A 16,418-nucleotide genomic window follows, 5' to 3' on the forward strand; every position below is an offset into this window, starting at 1 on the left:
GGAGAGGGGCAGGGGGGACTCCTTGGAGCCGCTGTAGCCCCGAGCAAAGAATGAGGGGAGAAGGGAGCCCGGGAGCCAAAACAGCCCCGGCATCCCGAAATGGGGAGAGCGAAGAGGGGGGAGCTTTTGGGATTGCTGGGACTGCCAGCATCCTGGGTAGGGCGGGCACCGAGTAGACGGGACCACCAATCCAAGCGTGACCCCCTGCAGCTGGGACGGGGGGAGCCTCCCTGGGCACCTTCAGGATGGGGGGCGATGCTCCCGGGTTCCGGAGTTCAGGCAGCGCCGGAACCGCGCGATTCCGGCCGTCCTCTGCTCCCGCCGCTTCCTGCTGCCGCTCCGCCTCTTCCTCCCTCCCTCCTCCTCCTCCCCCAGTTCCGGAGCCCTTCCAGCCGGCGGGAGGAGCGGAGATGGAACCGGGGCAGGTCGGACCGGAGCGAGGGGTGGCAGGGATGGCAGGAGTGGGAGTGACTGGGCTGTACTGGGATCATCCTGGCAGCAGCTCCCGGGTGACTGAGTTCTGCTGGGACCATACTGGGATCACACTGGGAGTGAGGAGGAGCAGCACGATGGCTCCAGCGCTGGGGCTGGGGGCGCTCCTGGGGCCCCGGGGGGGCGAGAGCTGAGGGTGACCCCCGGCACCGGGACTCTCTGATCGCCCATCCCGGAGCACTGGGGGGGCCCTAAACCCCCATTTCTGCGCACCGGGATCCCCCCGCACCCCCATTCCCGGGCATGGGATCCACCCTGCACCCCCTGATCTGGCACCAACAACCCCCGCACCCCCTTCCAGGCCATCCCGCCTCTCCCAGCCCCCAGAGCCCCCTTTTTCTTCCCCCAGAGACCCCCTGGATCCCAATTCCTGCCTTTCCTAGCCCCCAGCCTCTCTCTCAGCCCCTAGTCCCCTCCTCCACACCGAGGACACCCGGGATCCCTATTCCCTGCCATCTCGGGTTTTCCACCTTTTGCTGGGAATGGGGAACACCGGGGACCCTTGGAGCTCCCTTTCCTGCATGCAGGAACCCCCTTAACCCAGCCCGTCCCCCCTCTGCCCACCGTAGGCTCCCCTTTTCTCAGTCCTGGAACCCCCAAACCCCGTTCCCTGCTCTCCCAGCTCTCCCTTTGGTTCCCCCGTGCCCCCCAGCCCCCAAATCTCGGTGACCCCCCCAGTTCTCCTGTCCCTGCGTTCCCTGCCTGTGGCGCTGTCGGAGCCCGGTCCGGGGTTCCCCCAGTTGGTGTCCATGGGGCCCCTGGCTGGGATCCCCTTCCAGCGGGATCTCGGCACAGCCAGAGCCGGCACCACGAGCGGCATCGGCACGGGCCCACCAGGGAGCTGCCGCTGCTGCAGCTGCATCCTGCCATGCCCAGTTGCTCTCAGTTCCTCCCAGTGGCTGCTCAGTCGGCTCCCAGCATGCGCCTGGCAGCTCCCAGCACGTGCCAGACAGGGACCAATCACACCCCCTACAATCCCAGTCCAATTGTAGCTACTCCCAGTATGATCCCGGTCACTCCCAGTATGATCCTGGTCACTTGTAGTGTAACTCAAATCACTCCCAGTATGATCCTGGTCACTTGTGGTCTAACTACAGTCACTTCCAGTCACTCCCAGTATGATGCCAGTGGCCCCCAGTGTGATTCCAGTTGCTCCCTGTCAATGCCAGCATGACCCCAGGAGCCTCCAATATAATCCCAGTGACTCCCAGTCTCTCCCAGTATATCCCAGTCCCCCCAGCATGCTCCCAGTCACTCCCACTTCCCCCCAGTTGCTTTCAGCATGATTCCAGTTGCTCACAGCCATTCCCAGTCAATCCCAGTATGATTCCAAGCATCCTCAGTGTGATCCCAGTGTCACCCAGCATGGACCCAGCTGTTGCCACTGTCATCCCAGTATGATCCCAGTTGCCTCCAGTATAGTTCCAGTTGTTCCCAGTTCCTCCCAGTATGATCCCGGTTGTCCCTAGAATAGTCCCAGTACCTCTCAGCAAGGTCCAGCTCATTCCCAGTTGCCCCCAGCATGGTCCCAGCTGTTCCCTGTGTGCTTCCAGTCCCCCCAGTATGGTCACAGACACTCCCAGCATATTCCAGTTGGCATAGTACAGTTCTAGTTAGCTCAGAATGATGCCAGTCTTTCCCAGTTCCTCCCAGTTGCCTCCACCATGATCCCAGTTTCTGGCAGTTGCACAAAGTGTATTCCCAGTGGCTCCCAGGACGACCCCAGCAGGAGCAGTAGTCACTCCCAGTATGGTTCCAGTCACCCCCAGTATGACCCCAGTCAGTCCCAGATACTCCCAGCATTATTGCAGTCATGCTCAGAGTGACTCCCTGTCATTCCCAGTGTGGGCCCAGTTGCTCCCAGTCGCTTCCAGTATGATTCCAGTCAGAGCCAGCACCTTCCCAGTCACTCCCAATATGATCCCAGCTATTTCCCATAGGATCCCAGTATGATCCCAGTATGCTCCCATGATCATCCAGTAGTGTTCCAGTTGCTCCCATTTACCCCCAGCATGGTTTCAGTCTCTCTCAGTGTATCCCAGTTGCTCCCAGCATGCTCCCAGTCACCCCCAGTTGCCCTGAGTTGCTTCCAGCCTGATGCCAATTGCTCACAGCCACTCCCAGTCACCCTCAGTGCAGTCCCAGTTGCTGCCAGTATGATCCAGTATGATGTCAGTCACTCCCAGCATTGGCCAGCTTCTCCTACTGTGATCCCAGTAGGATCTCAGTAGCCCCTAGCACGGTTCCAGTCACTCCCTGTTCCTCCCAGTGTGATCCCAGTTATCCCTAGTATAGTGCCAGCCAATCCACAGATGATCCCAGTCCCTGCCAGCATGGTCCCAGTCATGCCCAGTTGTCCCCAGTGTACACCCAGTCATTCCCACTCACTCCCACTTGCCCCCAGCATGGGGCCCCAGTTCTTCCCAGCATGGTCCCACCTGTTCCCAATGTGGTTCCAGTCACCTGAGTATGATTAACAGATACTCCCAGTATATCCCAGTGTCCCTCAGCATGCTCACAGTCATTCCCAGTTCCCACAGTACAAACCAGTCCCTGGCAGTGCTGCCACTGCTGGGATCTCCCAGCCCTGTGTGCGTTTCCCCCTGGCGGATGTGCCGAGAGGAGCCCCAAGGGCTGGCACTGACTAGGCAGGGTCCCCAGCAAGGCCCAGTTTGGATGTGCAGCCCCCAGTTTGCCCAGTTTGCCTCTCCTTTGGCCCGGGCCGGGTTCCCCCCGCCCGCAGCGGCTGGGAGCAGCCGAGAGCCCCACGCTGCCCATCCCGACCTGTCCCGGCTCCATCCCCGCTCCTGCTGCGGGCTGCGAGGGCTGCGGGAACGGGGCACCGAGGGTGTGGCTCCTGCCGGGGGAGGAGGAGGAGGGAGGGAAGGGGAAGGATGAAGGAGGAGAGCCAGAAGGAATGGAAGAGGAAAAGGAGGTGGGCTGAGGGAGGAGGAGGAGGAGGGATTGAAGAGGAAGAGTGGGAGGAAGAGGAAGAGGAGGGACAAAGGCAGATTGAGGAAAGCAGAGGGAAGCCCCAGCCCTGAAAGGCCCCCTGAGCCTGGACTGAGCCCTAGTGTGGGCAGCAGAGAAGGGGAGGTTTCTGCTCCTCAGCCCAACTCAGGTGAGACCCCACCTGCAGAGCTGCCCCAGCCCTGGGGCCCAGCACAGGAAGGACCTGGAGCTGCTGGAACCAGTCCAGAGGAGGCCCCAGAGGTGCTCCAAGAGCTGGAGCCCAGCTGATCTGGAGCCAGGCTGGGAGAGCTGGAGGTGCTCACCTGGAGAAGGATCCAGGGAGACCTGAGATGTCCTGCAGCTCCCTCTGTGCTCTCAGCCAGGCAGAAGCAGGCTCTGGATTCAGCCCTGGAGGACTGCAGGTGTTGGGGGTGATATCCCACAGATATTCTGTGGGATATCTCCTCCAGGATGCAAGCTCCTCGGTGGAGGAGTGAATCCAGGAATGTGGCTGTGGTCGTTCTTCCTCATGGCTTCTCCCAGCCCTGCTATTCCCTTGCCCACTCCTGTGGGATATAGTGCAGATTCAAGTGCCTCAGCACCACCAAACCCTCCCTGAATTCACACACCCCACCCTTGCGATTGTGACTGGGGATGGGGAGCTCGGCCCAGATATCCTGGGGGGGTCCCTTTTCTGGGGGGATGTTTGGAGAATGAAGACCTGCAAAACTGAGCAGAAAATGCCCCTTGTAGGGACAGCAGAGCCCTGTGTCCCCCAGGAGCCCAAAGTGGGAAGCCCAGAGAGGGGGGAGCGCCGCCATTGGCGGGAGCCTCAAGAGCCTGGAGAGGGGCAGGGGAGACTCCTTGGAGCCGCTGCAGCCCAGAGCAGAGGATGAGGAGAGAAGGGACCCCCAAATACCCCAGCATGCCTAAATGGGGAGACAGAATAGAGAGGAGCTTTTGGGATTGCTGGGACACACAGCAGCCTGGACGGGGAGGAATCCCATGTAATGGTTTAGGGCAAATTTGTTAAAGAATCTGCAAAGGAGGGCCCCTCCAGAAAGCAAAACCCACATGGCCCCTCCCCCCAACCGCTTCGGGAAAAAATTCCTGGGAGACAGGTGGAAAGAACCTGTTTATTTGACAGACACAGCATCCCCCCCAGCACACAAAATGAACAATACCAGATGACACCGCTTTGAGAAAGATGACAAAATCAGAAAGTCTCTTTCGGGGGTGGTTGCTCTGTTCTCAGTCCCTCCGGCGCTGGGGCAACTGCTGCAGCCAAACCTTCGGTGTTCCCGGGTCCCAGTCCGGAGCAGGTTCGAGATGGTCACAGAAACAGGAGAGGAGAAACAGTCCAGGACGGAACGTGGACTGTTTGGCTAAACTAACTAATAAGCAGAGGCAAAGCAGAGCAGAAGCAGAAGCAAGAGCAGAAAAGCAAGCCAGCCAAGCAGCAAGCTAAGCAAGAAGAGAAAAAAACAGCCCGATGTACTGCTTGTCTCTGTGTCTCTGATAAGAGAAACCCAAACAAAACTTCCACTCTTCAGAGCCGGTCTTAAAGGCACAGAACAGAGGAATGGGGATACAAACATCATAATGTCACCCCAGGACATCCCAGAACCCCAAAACTAAGAGACCAGAGATGGGGAACTCCTGGGAGGCTTTTTTAGAGGAGATTTTTATGGACACATGATGCTGACATCTAGACATGGACTTGGACAGGGGGACCTTCAAACCCAAGGTGCTCATCTCTTGTTTTTCCCCAAACCAGGATTTCCTATTGCCAACCCCTGGGAGGCTGTGAGGAAGAGGAAGATGCCCCAGGACATGGAGGCAGGTGAGGAGGAAGTCAGTGCCCCTTTCCTCTCTGTGCTGCTCCATCTCCCTGCCCAGCAAGGCCCCAGCTGCAGCACAGCCCTGGGGGGATCTCCTTCCCCTCCCCTCTGGCACAGAGACAGAGGAGTCCTTTGACTTTATTTGAATAAAGGGAGAAGCCATGGGGCATTCCCCTGGGGTCTCTCAAAATTTTGGAGAATGCAGCCTCCTTTTTATCCCAATTTCCCTTCTCTCTTCCCCCATTGGCTGCGGTGTTTGAGAGGCACAGACTTCCTGAAATACCTGATACCAAATATTTCCCTCTAATGAATAACCGTCGCATTTAATTGTTAATTCTTATGGAATTTAGGGGGTTTCCCTCATTGTTTCTTTCATCTTTCAATGTCCAATTTCATTTATCAGCAAACCTATTTTTTTTTTATTTGTAAAGGCAAATATCTTTTTCCATTGATCAGTGGAATCCTTCCCATTGTTTCTTTTATCTCTCAGTGCTAGTTTTGTTTACCATGAGACCCACAGCTGGTTTGTAAAGACAAATCTGCTGTTCCTCTCAATTGGATGTTATCCCAACCAAAGCAGGCATTTTAGCACAAGCATAATTATATCAGGTATTTCACTCTATGTCTAACCTTAATTAGCAACAGAAATAGAAACTATATAGCAAAGTTATTTTAACACCACAGATATAAAATGTATTTTTACATTTGTGAAAAGCCAGTATTACAATATGTATCTATACCAGGGGCGGCAGGGCAGGGCGAGCCGAGCTCAGGGTCCCAGGCAGATGGGGATGGGTCCCTCGCTCAGTGAGGTGGGTGTTAATAAGGTCCCAGTGCAGTCTCACAAGCAGAGGCTCACCCTGATTTGCAGAAAAAACCCCACAATTTGTAGAAACTATAAAGCCAGTATGATCGATTTCAGCACTGGATGGTGCTCCCTAAGGACATAGGCACCCCCGAAAATTCCCAAGTCTATTTTAACTCTTAACTTGTTGCATATGTATAAAAGGCATGTGCATATGAGAGGAATGTGGGATTGTCTTTACAAACCTGCTGCGGGTCTGCTGCTAGATGAAACCAGCACTGAGATAAAAGAAACAATGGGAAGGATTCCACTGATCAATGGAAAAAGATATTTGCTTTGACAAATAAACTTTAGGGTTAGTGATAAATGAAATTGTACGTTGCAAGATGAAAGAAACAATAGAGGAAACCCCTAAATTCCATAAGATTTAAAAATTAAAAGAGGGGAGTTATACATTAGAGGGAAATCTTTGGTATCAGGCATTTTGGGAAGTCTCTACCTCTCAAGTACCTCAGCCAATGGGGGAAGAAAAAAGGGAAATTAGGATAAAAAAGAGGCTGCATCCTCCAAAATTTTGAGAGACTTCAGGGAAATGCCCCATGGTCTCTCCCTTTATTCAAATAAAGTCAAAGGACTCCTCTGTCTCCTTTCTGGACATAAACCTCTGATGTTTGTGGATTCATTTTCCTGGCACACACATATTAAACTGTCTTATAAATTTTATGAGCCTGCCAGTTGTTTAGTCACGTAGTTGTAACCCAGATTCAGTTTTTCCATCTGCTTCAGCCCCAGGGTCGGTGCGAGAGCCCCCTCTCCTTATCTCTCTTCAGCTTGGATGTTTGCATTCCTTTCTAGGTAGCCTTGAACCTCCTTTGTTTTCTCTGTAGGCTTTTTTGGGAGCACACAAGTTAACAGACTACAGGAGATTAAACCGCAGACTTCAGCTAAATCTAAAATTGGTTTCTACCCCGACTTAAATTTCTAACCCACAGCTGGAGAAGCAGCTCTGGGCTGAACTCAGGAGAAACTCCTAAATAAGAGAAGTGCAGCCAGATGCCCTCCTCCATGAGCTTAATCACATCTTTTGTTTTCTTAAGTATCCAGTTGTTAGTGTTTCCTAGCAATTTCTCTAAGTAAAAAGGAACAAAAGGACCCCCCAACATACCTTTGCACCCTAAAAATTCTGCTCTGTCCAATCGTTTCTTCTGGTGGCATCGAGCATAGCTGGATGATCCTTGGAGGTCTTTTCCAACCTAATTATTTTCCATCTTTATCCCATCAAAACACTCAAAATGGAGGTAACAATAACGAAATTAAACAAAGAGATCTAAAGCTGCACCACTTCACTGGAATTTGCAGCTGAATTGGGGGTTCAGAGGAATATCTAGGAGGATGTGGGTGTTGTAGGGCTGTTTTTATGAACAAAAATTCAGTTAATATTTTTTTTGTGAGAAAGAGTTACAGGGAGGCAGCCAGATCTCTGTCCCTGCCAGGGTTCTGCGTGCTTTGTTATTGTAATCACGGGTCGGGTCGTGGTTGTAGCTTATCTCCCCTTTTGTATTAGTAAAAGCCCTGGCTAGGGTGAGGTAATGGCCCTTCCCCGAGGCTAAGGTGCACTCTTCCCAGAATAGTGAAGACACCTGAGAGGGTGGGGGGGTTATGCAAGGCGCTCCAGGACCAGCATGCTGTGTGGGACTCCGTACACCAAACGCACGGAGAAAACCCCAAAAACAACGAGCCACCTAAGAGCTGAGAGACTGGAGTGATGTCTGGATGTGAGGAGCCGAGTGCTGAGCCTGCAGAGACACTGGAAACCTTTGTTGATCCTCACCCTGTGTGCGAGAGCCCCCGGGCCAGGTCTGGGAGGAAGCGAGCCTCAGACTAAGTTAACATCGGGCGAGAACACCACGCCCTAAAAGCTCCCACGAGGCCGTGATTCCCCAGCTCTGCCCCTAGTGGACAGAGCTGTGCTTATCCTCCTCCTCTGAGTCGCCCTGGGAGAGGCGACTGGAGACTGCAGTCCCTCCGAGCTGCCCAATCCTGAGTTGATCACTTTCAATAAAGGCATTAAAAAGGAGAAGAAGGCTACTGGCCTTCTTTATTTCAGCAGAGGGTGTGCACAGCCCCCATCAGGGGATGACCCTGGTCCAGCCCCTTTGTTCAGCACTAGGCTGGGCTCAGGGCTGATGGGAAGCAGATCCTGCAGCTGGGACAGTGTCATTGCGATGTTTTCTGAAAAATCCCTTTACCAATGTGAAAAACGCCAATCACTTGTTTTTAAAATTTTAAAAGTTGAATAGTAATATAATGCTTATAAAAATAGTAATACAATTAAGGTAATAGTAATTTGGACAATTAGAATTAGTACAATATGAGACAATAGAGACAAAGAGTTACAGACGCCCGGGTACCTTTTTCTGGGCAGCACAAGCCCAAAAAAGAGCACACGTTAAGAAAGGATTAACCCTTAAAAGCAATGACCTGTTGCATATTCATACACATCATACATGATGCGTAAATTCCATTCAAACACAGGATTTTGTCTGGTCATCCCCAACACCTTCCTCTGAATCCTAACAGCGCCTTAGAGGTGGGAAGAAGTTCCTTTCTTCTGATAAGCAGACAATAAATTCTTTTTCTCTGAAAGATTTAGGGTGTCCTGTGGCTGCTATCTTGCTGTGAGTCCTTTCTAAGAAAAAGAATCCTACATAGCATAGTTTCTATTTTAACAATTTTTATAACCTAAAACTATATTTAACACACTACTAAAGAGAAATAATAGAGCATTACTTTCTAACACAACACATAATACTCATTTGAATATTTGCGAAAAGCCAATCATAAAATACATGCATTTTTCACAGCCAGGATTTCTTCTCCTGGGAAGTTGAGAAGCCTCAGAGAAAAATGTAAATAATAATTATCTCACTGTTTCTCCTTGTGTTCTGCTGCTTTGGAATGTGGTAGATGAGTCTTCCATTGGTTCCATGTGAATTGTGTTTTCTTAATGACCAATCACAGCCAGCTGTGTTGGACTCTCTGCAGAGTCATGGGTTTTTATTATTCATTCCTTTCTAGCCTTCTGATTTAGCCTTCCTTTTTCTTTAGCATAGTTTTAGTGTAATGTAATGTAATGTAATGTAATGTAATATAATATAATATAATATAATATAATATAATCAGCCTTCTGAGAACATGCAGTGAAATTCTTATCTCCCACCTCGTCCTGGGAACCTCACAACACCACAGACTCCCTGTTGGGAAGGATGAAAGTTTGACAAGAAAGTCTCACAGATATGTGTGCTTGGCAGAAAGATCTCTGAATGTAGAACCTGAGAATGGAATAGAGATGGAAGCAAGTTTTGATAGAGAAGAAAAGAATTGCTGAGCCAGTCTCACTGGATAACCAAGGCAGCAAAGGGTGTGTTAGTCAGAAGGGGTTTTTATGGCTTAGAGCAAAGGATAAACCGACCTCAAACAAGAAGATGTTTTTACCGAGCAGAAGGACACCACAGGCAAACAAGACATGTGGCAAGTAGAAAAAAGGTCTCAGAATTTTCCATTGCAAGGAAACTGAAAAACAACTTCTAGCTTTAACTGTAATGTACTAACTTTTAGTGATTGGAGAATAGTACCATGAATATGGTAATTATAATAGTCATGATATAGGTATCATTATGATATGATATATTATATGATATGGTATGATATGATATATGATATATGATATATGATATATGATATATGATATATGATATGATATATTATTGATATAGTAGTTAAATTATCATATGATACGACATAGCAGTTAGGCTATAGGTAAAAGTTAAGGTATAGATTGGTTGTGCAGTATTAAATTATTCGTATACTGCAAATAAAGGAATACAGGCTCCCTGGGAGAGTCCTGTAATTTCACCTGCACCCTAAAATCTGAAATTTCAATACTCACACCATATCACAGGATAAAATAATGACACTTGGCTTCATAGCGCTCTTTCAGTCTGTTATGTATTTCATCATTTAAGGATTATCCAATTAAGCTCTCCAGTTAGTGAAAGAAATCTTTATGCTCAGCAAAGAAAAGTATATAATGCATTGTAACCAAAATTAAAGGGTGTCCAGTCTTGTGTGCAGCTGGAGCTGACAGCTGTAGGCACAGGCTCTGTCACCCACAACCCTGGACTGCTGTAACCTCTGGGATGGAATAAACTGCAGTTTGTATACAGTAAACTGCATTTTGGAGAGCCACCTGGAGTCCCACATCTCTCATTTAGGCTCTTACAACCTTCCCCTTTGTCAAGTCTTCAGCCGTTGTACAGCTCATTAGAGAGGGTTGAGGGCTGGAGATGAAGGCTGCAGTGCCCACTCTGAAGAGGTGATAACAGCACTGTGAAGCTGGCACTGATCCAGGGTATGCTAAGGAGACCATGCCCAGTGGAAAAACAGCTCCTCAACATGGGATAGACAACTCCGCCCATCCCCTTCAGCCCCAGCCCTTTGTCTCAGTGGCCACCTGGGCCCTACCTCACTGTCTGTGATGTGAGACTTGCCCACTGGATCCTGTTACAGCTGCTTTGCACCAACTTCCACCTCCTTTCACCCTAGACCTGGCTGTGAACAGGCATGGAAGGGTTGCTGCTAATTATTTAAAAATAAATTATTTCAATTTTAAAAAAATATATTAAAAGTAATAGCAACAAGAATAGCTCCCTGCCTGAAAAATACATATTACATGATTGGCTCTTCACATATATTAGAAGGAATAATATACATGTTATATTGTATTAATTAGTAGTACTGTATTTTTTAAGTAGTGTGATAAATATAGTTTTAGGCTACAACATAGTATTAAAATAGAAACCATGCCATGTAAGATACTTTTAACTGGCTCAAAGAATGGATAAGATAATAAAGAAATTCTTTGCACAGAAATATCAGCAACAAGACACCCAAAATCCTAGAGAGAAGAATTATTGCCTCCTTATCAGGAAGAACCAGGCTTTTCTACCTCCTTTCAGACTCCATGGAGCCAAACCATGATTTACAAGATGAAGGTGGAGAAGTTGACAATAAACAGAAAAATCCTTAGTTTGAAAGGAATGTTTGCATCATGTATGAGATATTTCAATATGCAACAGGCTGTTGCTTTTAAGAGTTAATGCTTTGTTAGCAAGCCGTGCTTTCAACAGGAAAGCATCCAAACATCAGTAATTCTTTGCTTTTTATTGTCTTTATTGTCTTAACTCTGATTGTCCAAATTCTTATTGCTCTAATTTTTATTACTATTTTATAACCATTTTATTATTATTAAACTTTTAAAATTTTAACACAAGTGATTGGGGATTCTCACACCAGGAGCCCCTCAGAGGCCACGGGTCCCAGCCCCACTGAGTCTGACAGCTTCCCTCCCAAAATGCTGCATTCACTTCTGACCCAGCACTAAGAAATCCAAGAACAAAACAGAAATCTGATTACAGAATCTTACAAAATCCCATACAAGAACATTCTGTTATAAAATCACAAGTATTAACAGAAGCTGAGAAAGTCAACAACATTAGAAAATGATGCTGTAGATGAATAATGAGATGGATGGTTGTCTCTCACAATTAAAGAGTGAATATTAAATATACGTTAAGAGAAGTTTTGTAGATTTATAGTTATGTGTGTGTGAAAAACGCCAATCACTTGTTTTTAAAAATTTTAAAGTTTAATAATAATAAGATGGTTATAAAAATAGTAACACAATTAGAGTAATAACAATTTGGACAAATTGAATTAAGACAATATGAGACAATAAAAACAAAGAATTACAGACGTCTGGGTACCTTTTCTGGGCATGATGAGCCCGAAAAAGGACCCCTGTTAACAAAGGATTAACCATTAGGAACAGTAGCCCGTTGCATATTCATACACTTCATACATGATGCATAAATTCCGTTCAAACACAGGATTCTGTCTGGTCAGTGTCAGCTTCTTCCTTCTAATCCTAACAGTGCCTTCAAGGCAGGAAGAGGTTAATTTCTTCTGATAAGAAGGCAATAAATTCCCTTTCTCTGAAAGATTTAGGTGTCCTGTGGCTGCTATCTCGCTGCAAGCCCTTTCTGTTAAACAAAGCATCTTACATAGCATAGTTTCTGTTTTTCAATTTTTATAGCTTAAAACTATATTTAACACAGTACTTAAGAGAATTAATACAGCATTTCTTTCTAACACAACACATATAATATTCATTTTAATATTTGCAAAAAGCCAATCATAAAATACATGCATTTTTCACAGGGGGGTTTCAGGTAGCCCAGGGGTGAATTTTGGAGGGAAATGGGGGCGTCTGAGAGTCCTGGGGAGTTCTGGGGGTCTTGGGGAGGGTTTGGGGGTCCAGGGTGATTCTAGGCCAACCCTGGGGGGCTCTGGGGGGTTTGGGGTTCCTGGAGAGGTCTCGGGGGAGAATTGGGGGTCCCGGGGGGTCCCAGGCCCACACTGAACTGAGGTCTGGGGGTTTCAGGGGGAGGGGCCACAGCAGGGGTTCCTCCCCCCCCCCTGGTTTTTGGGGGGTCTCCCATGGTGCCCCCTCCCCAAAAAGCTCTGAGGGCCCCCTGAAGTGGCTGCTGTTCCACCGGCCGGTGCCCCCTGATCCAGGACAGCCCCACTGAGTCTGGTGGGTTCTGGGGGGATTTGTGGGGATTTTGGGGTTTTGCGAGGCTGTTTGGGAATTTCAGGGTGGCTTTTTTGGGCTTTGGGGGATTTTGTTGGGAGTTTGGGGGGAATTATTGGGGTTTTTTGGGAGAATTATTGGGTTTAGAGATGCTTATGTGATTTTGGGGGGTTTTGTTGATTTGGGGGGTTTTGGATTTGGGGTGTTTTTTTGGGGTTGTGGGGGTTTTTTGGGGGGATTTTGGGAGTTTTTAAAAATTTTGGTGAGTTCCACTGGGATTTTTGGTGTATCTCTGGGGTTTTTGAGGGTTTTCTTGTATTAGTCCAGTCCCTCCCAGTATGATCCAAAGATGGCCCCACTGTGCTCCCAGTCCCTGCCAGTAAGAACCAGTTGTGCTCCACATGGTTCCAGTTGCTCTCTTTCACCCTCATTTGTTCCAGTCCCTCCCAGTATGTCCCAGTATAGCCCAGTTCTCTCCAGCATGTTCCCAGTCACTCCCAGTTGCTCCCAGTTGGGTTTTTTGGGGGATGTTTGGAGAATGAAGAAGTCCAAGGCTGAGAGGAAAAGGCCCCTTGGGGGAACATCGGGGGTGCCGGTGGTGGCTGCAGGCAGAGGCAGCCTGGAGGAGCAGAGCCCTGTGTGCCCCAAGAGCCCAAAGTGGGGAGCCCAGAGACTGGGGAGCACTGCCATTGGCGGGAGCCTCAAGAGCCTGGAGAGGGGCAGGGGGGACTCCTTGGAGCCGCTGCAGCCCCGAGCAGAGAATGAGGGGAGAAGGGAGCCCGGGAGCCCAAACAGCCCCGGCATCCCGAAATGGGGAGAGCGAAGAGGGGGGAGCTTTTGGCATTGCTGGGACTGCCAGCAGCCTTGGCAGGGTGGGCACTGAGGAGAAGGGTGTGGAAGTCCATCCGGAAATCCTTCAGTTTTTGCCTCACAATTGTCATGAGACCACCGAAGGGTTAAAAAAACTGTTGAGCCAGTTGGGAAAGAAAGTCTCATGCGTATTTAGTGCGTTTACAGATGGTGTCTGCAGAACATGCCATGCTGTACTCGAAGGGGCATGCTGCCCTGTTCTGAACAATGGAACTGGACTTCTTCCAAACCTCAGGCCTGGCTGGACTGAGCTCTGGGGTGGCTTCCCCCCCCCGCTCCAAGAGAAGACCCCTCTTGCCTGTCTTCAACCACCTTGACAGACCAACTGAAATGCGAACCCCCTCATCAAAGAACCAAGAACCCCTCTGGCACCCTATTGGCACCCCCATGGCACCCCCCTGGCAACCTCCTTCCAGAGACTGGGACTGTACCCCCTCCCAACTCAGGGAAGGGGGAGAACCTGCCCAGAGTAGACGTACCTGGGAGCATTCGGCCATGAAAACAATGGACTTTTCCCCTCCATGGAAACCTAATTGCGGCCACCCTTCCCCCAACCAAGAACAGTATATCTGGGGTTCGGTTCGACTGCCTCTCCGAGTCTCCCCAAGAGGTGTACCAGCGAGCATCGGCGGCGGGACCCCGAAGGCATCACGTCTTGGTAGCTATACCCCATTCCCTGACCTTCTCTCCTTCCTTTTTCCTTATTCTATCCTTCTCTTCCCCGGATCCTCTAACCAATGCATATTTAGCTGTGGTTATTATCAATAAATTCCATCTTGTTGATTTGCTACTGCAAACCCCTGTGCCTTTGTTGGTTATTTTTGCACTCAAAAATTATTCGTCACCCGTTCACTTCGGGCGGACCTTCACAAAGGGGGACCCCCAATCCAAGCGTGACCCCCTGCAGCTGGGACAGGGGGGAACCCCTGAACACCCGAGGGGAGGGACCAGGGACAGGGAACTCCTGGGAGGCTTTTCCAGGGCTGAATCTTGGTGTTTGGGTGGTTTTCCTGAAGCACAGATGGCCGGTGACTGGTAGAGATGGACTTGGGCAGAGGGACCTTCAAACTCAACATGCTCATCCCTTGTTTTCCCCAAACCAGGATTTCCCATTGCCAACCCCTGGGAGTCTGTGAGGAAGATGTCCTGGGACACTGAAGCAGGTGAGGAGGAAGTCAGTGCCCCTTTCCCCTCTGAGCTGCTCCACAGCCCAGCCCAGTATGGCCCTGGCTGCAGCACAGCCCTGGGGAGATCTCCTTGCCCTTGCCTGTGGCACAGAGGCAAATCCCATCCTGTCCTTGTCCTTCCTCCCCCAGAGCAGGAGCTGAGCATGGAGAGCAGGGAGGACAAATGCCCGCAGCAGAACCTGGTGGAAGAGGCCGTTTTGAGCGGCTCCGTGGTGCAGGAAGCCAACGGGGAGGAAAAGCCCCGGAGATGCTGCACGAGGAGGGGCTGCAAACGCAGATGGCGGGGATCTGAGGAGGAAAGAGCCAGCCTGGGCTGGGAAGGCGGCCAGAGATCAAGCCAGAGCTCGGAGCTGGTGCTCCATGAGCAGCTTCATGATGGGGAGAAGCCCCACACATGTGTAGAGTGTGGGAAGAGCTTCAGGTGGAACTACAAGCTCATCGAGCACCAGAGGACCCACACTGGGGAACAGCCGTATGAGTGTGGAGAGTGTGGGATGAGCTTCAGCCGGAGCTCCCACCTTACCAGCCACCAGAGGACCCACACTGGGGAGAGGCCCTACGAGTGTAGGGAGTTTGGACAGAGCTTCAGGCAGAGCTCCAGCCTGATCAGCCACCAGAGAACCCACACTGGGGAACGGCCCCATGAGTGTGGGGAGTGTGGGAAGAGCTTCAAGTGGAGCTGTGACCTGATCAAGCACCAGAGGATCCACACTGGAGAGCGGCCCTACAAATGTGGGAAGTGTGGGAAGAGCTTCAGGGGGAGCTCTGACCTGATCAAGCACCAGAGGATCCACACTGGGGAATGACCCTATGAGTGTGGGGAATGTGGGAAGAACTTTAGGGACCATGACACCCTGATCAGGCACCAAAAGATCCACACTAGGGAGAGGCCTTACGAGTGTTCCGAGTGTGGGAATAGATTTCGGTTCAACTCCCATCTCCTCCTGCACAATCTGAGTCACACAGAGGAGAGGGCCCTCTTCTTCCCTGAGTGTGGGAAGGGATTTAAGTACAACTGCCAACTCATCACCCACCGGCGCATCCACACAGGGGAGAGACCCTACAAGTGTGGAGAATGTGGGAAGAGCTTCTCACAGAGCTCTCATTTGACCCGACACCAATACAGCCACCGATAAGGGAAGCCCTGCAAGTGCCCCGAGTGCAGGAAGAACTTCGTGCTCTGCTCCAGCTCCATCCCCCATTGGAGGAGGCACTTGGGGCACAGCCCTGGTGACCACTTTCCCTGTGATCCATGTTGGGAACACACCTGGCTTCTTATTCATTTGGTTTGGCCTTAATTTTCTTGTCTTTTCCATCTCTTTGCAGTCCAAAAGTGAAGAGGGATCAATCTTTCACCTCAAAACCACTCAAATCATACTGAAAACAGCTCAATCTTAACACAAAAGGGCTCAATCCTACCTCAAATTGCTTGTTCCCACCTCAAAATCTCAATCCTATGCCAAACTCACTCCATTCCACAGGTACCAGGGTGAGATGGGGTTGGAAGGAGATGGGAGAAATGGGATCCCAATTTGGGAGCAATAGGATGGGATGAGAGCGTAGGAGCGATTGGATGGGATTGTGTGGGGCTGGGTGTGTGGGATGTATTTGACAGCAAA

General features: G+C 50.0%; 1 protein-coding gene across 1 annotated transcript; it reads left to right on the top strand.

The window, feature by feature from the left end:
- Positions 1–385: 385 nt before the first annotated feature.
- Positions 386–16,418, top strand: LOC135460622 (zinc finger protein ZFP2-like). Its single transcript, XM_064737521.1, has 5 exons — positions 386–425; positions 5,222–5,287; positions 13,760–14,270; positions 14,716–14,775; positions 14,929–16,418. Exons 3-5 carry the CDS (start codon positions 13,820–13,822, stop codon positions 15,603–15,605), a joined length of 1,188 nt encoding a protein of 395 aa, XP_064593591.1. The 5' UTR covers positions 386–425; positions 5,222–5,287; positions 13,760–13,819; the 3' UTR covers positions 15,606–16,418.

The sequence above is a fragment of the Zonotrichia leucophrys genome, unplaced genomic scaffold (genome assembly GCF_028769735.1).
Source record: "Zonotrichia leucophrys gambelii isolate GWCS_2022_RI unplaced genomic scaffold, RI_Zleu_2.0 Scaffold_66_255841, whole genome shotgun sequence".
Classification (NCBI taxonomy): domain Eukaryota; kingdom Metazoa; phylum Chordata; class Aves; order Passeriformes; family Passerellidae; genus Zonotrichia; species Zonotrichia leucophrys.

Bases quoted from the DNA above. Each gene is read 5' to 3' on its own strand.
- LOC135460622 (XM_064737521.1), top strand. From the start codon at position 13,820: ATGGAACTGGACTTCTTCCAAACCTCAGGCCTGGCTGGACTGAGCTCT. The intron at 14,271-14,715 runs GTAGCTATACCC...TCCCCAAACCAG, and splicing joins CCCGAAGGCATCACGTCTTG to GATTTCCCATTGCCAACCCC. The intron at 14,776-14,928 runs GTGAGGAGGAAG...TTCCTCCCCCAG, and splicing joins GTCCTGGGACACTGAAGCAG to AGCAGGAGCTGAGCATGGAG.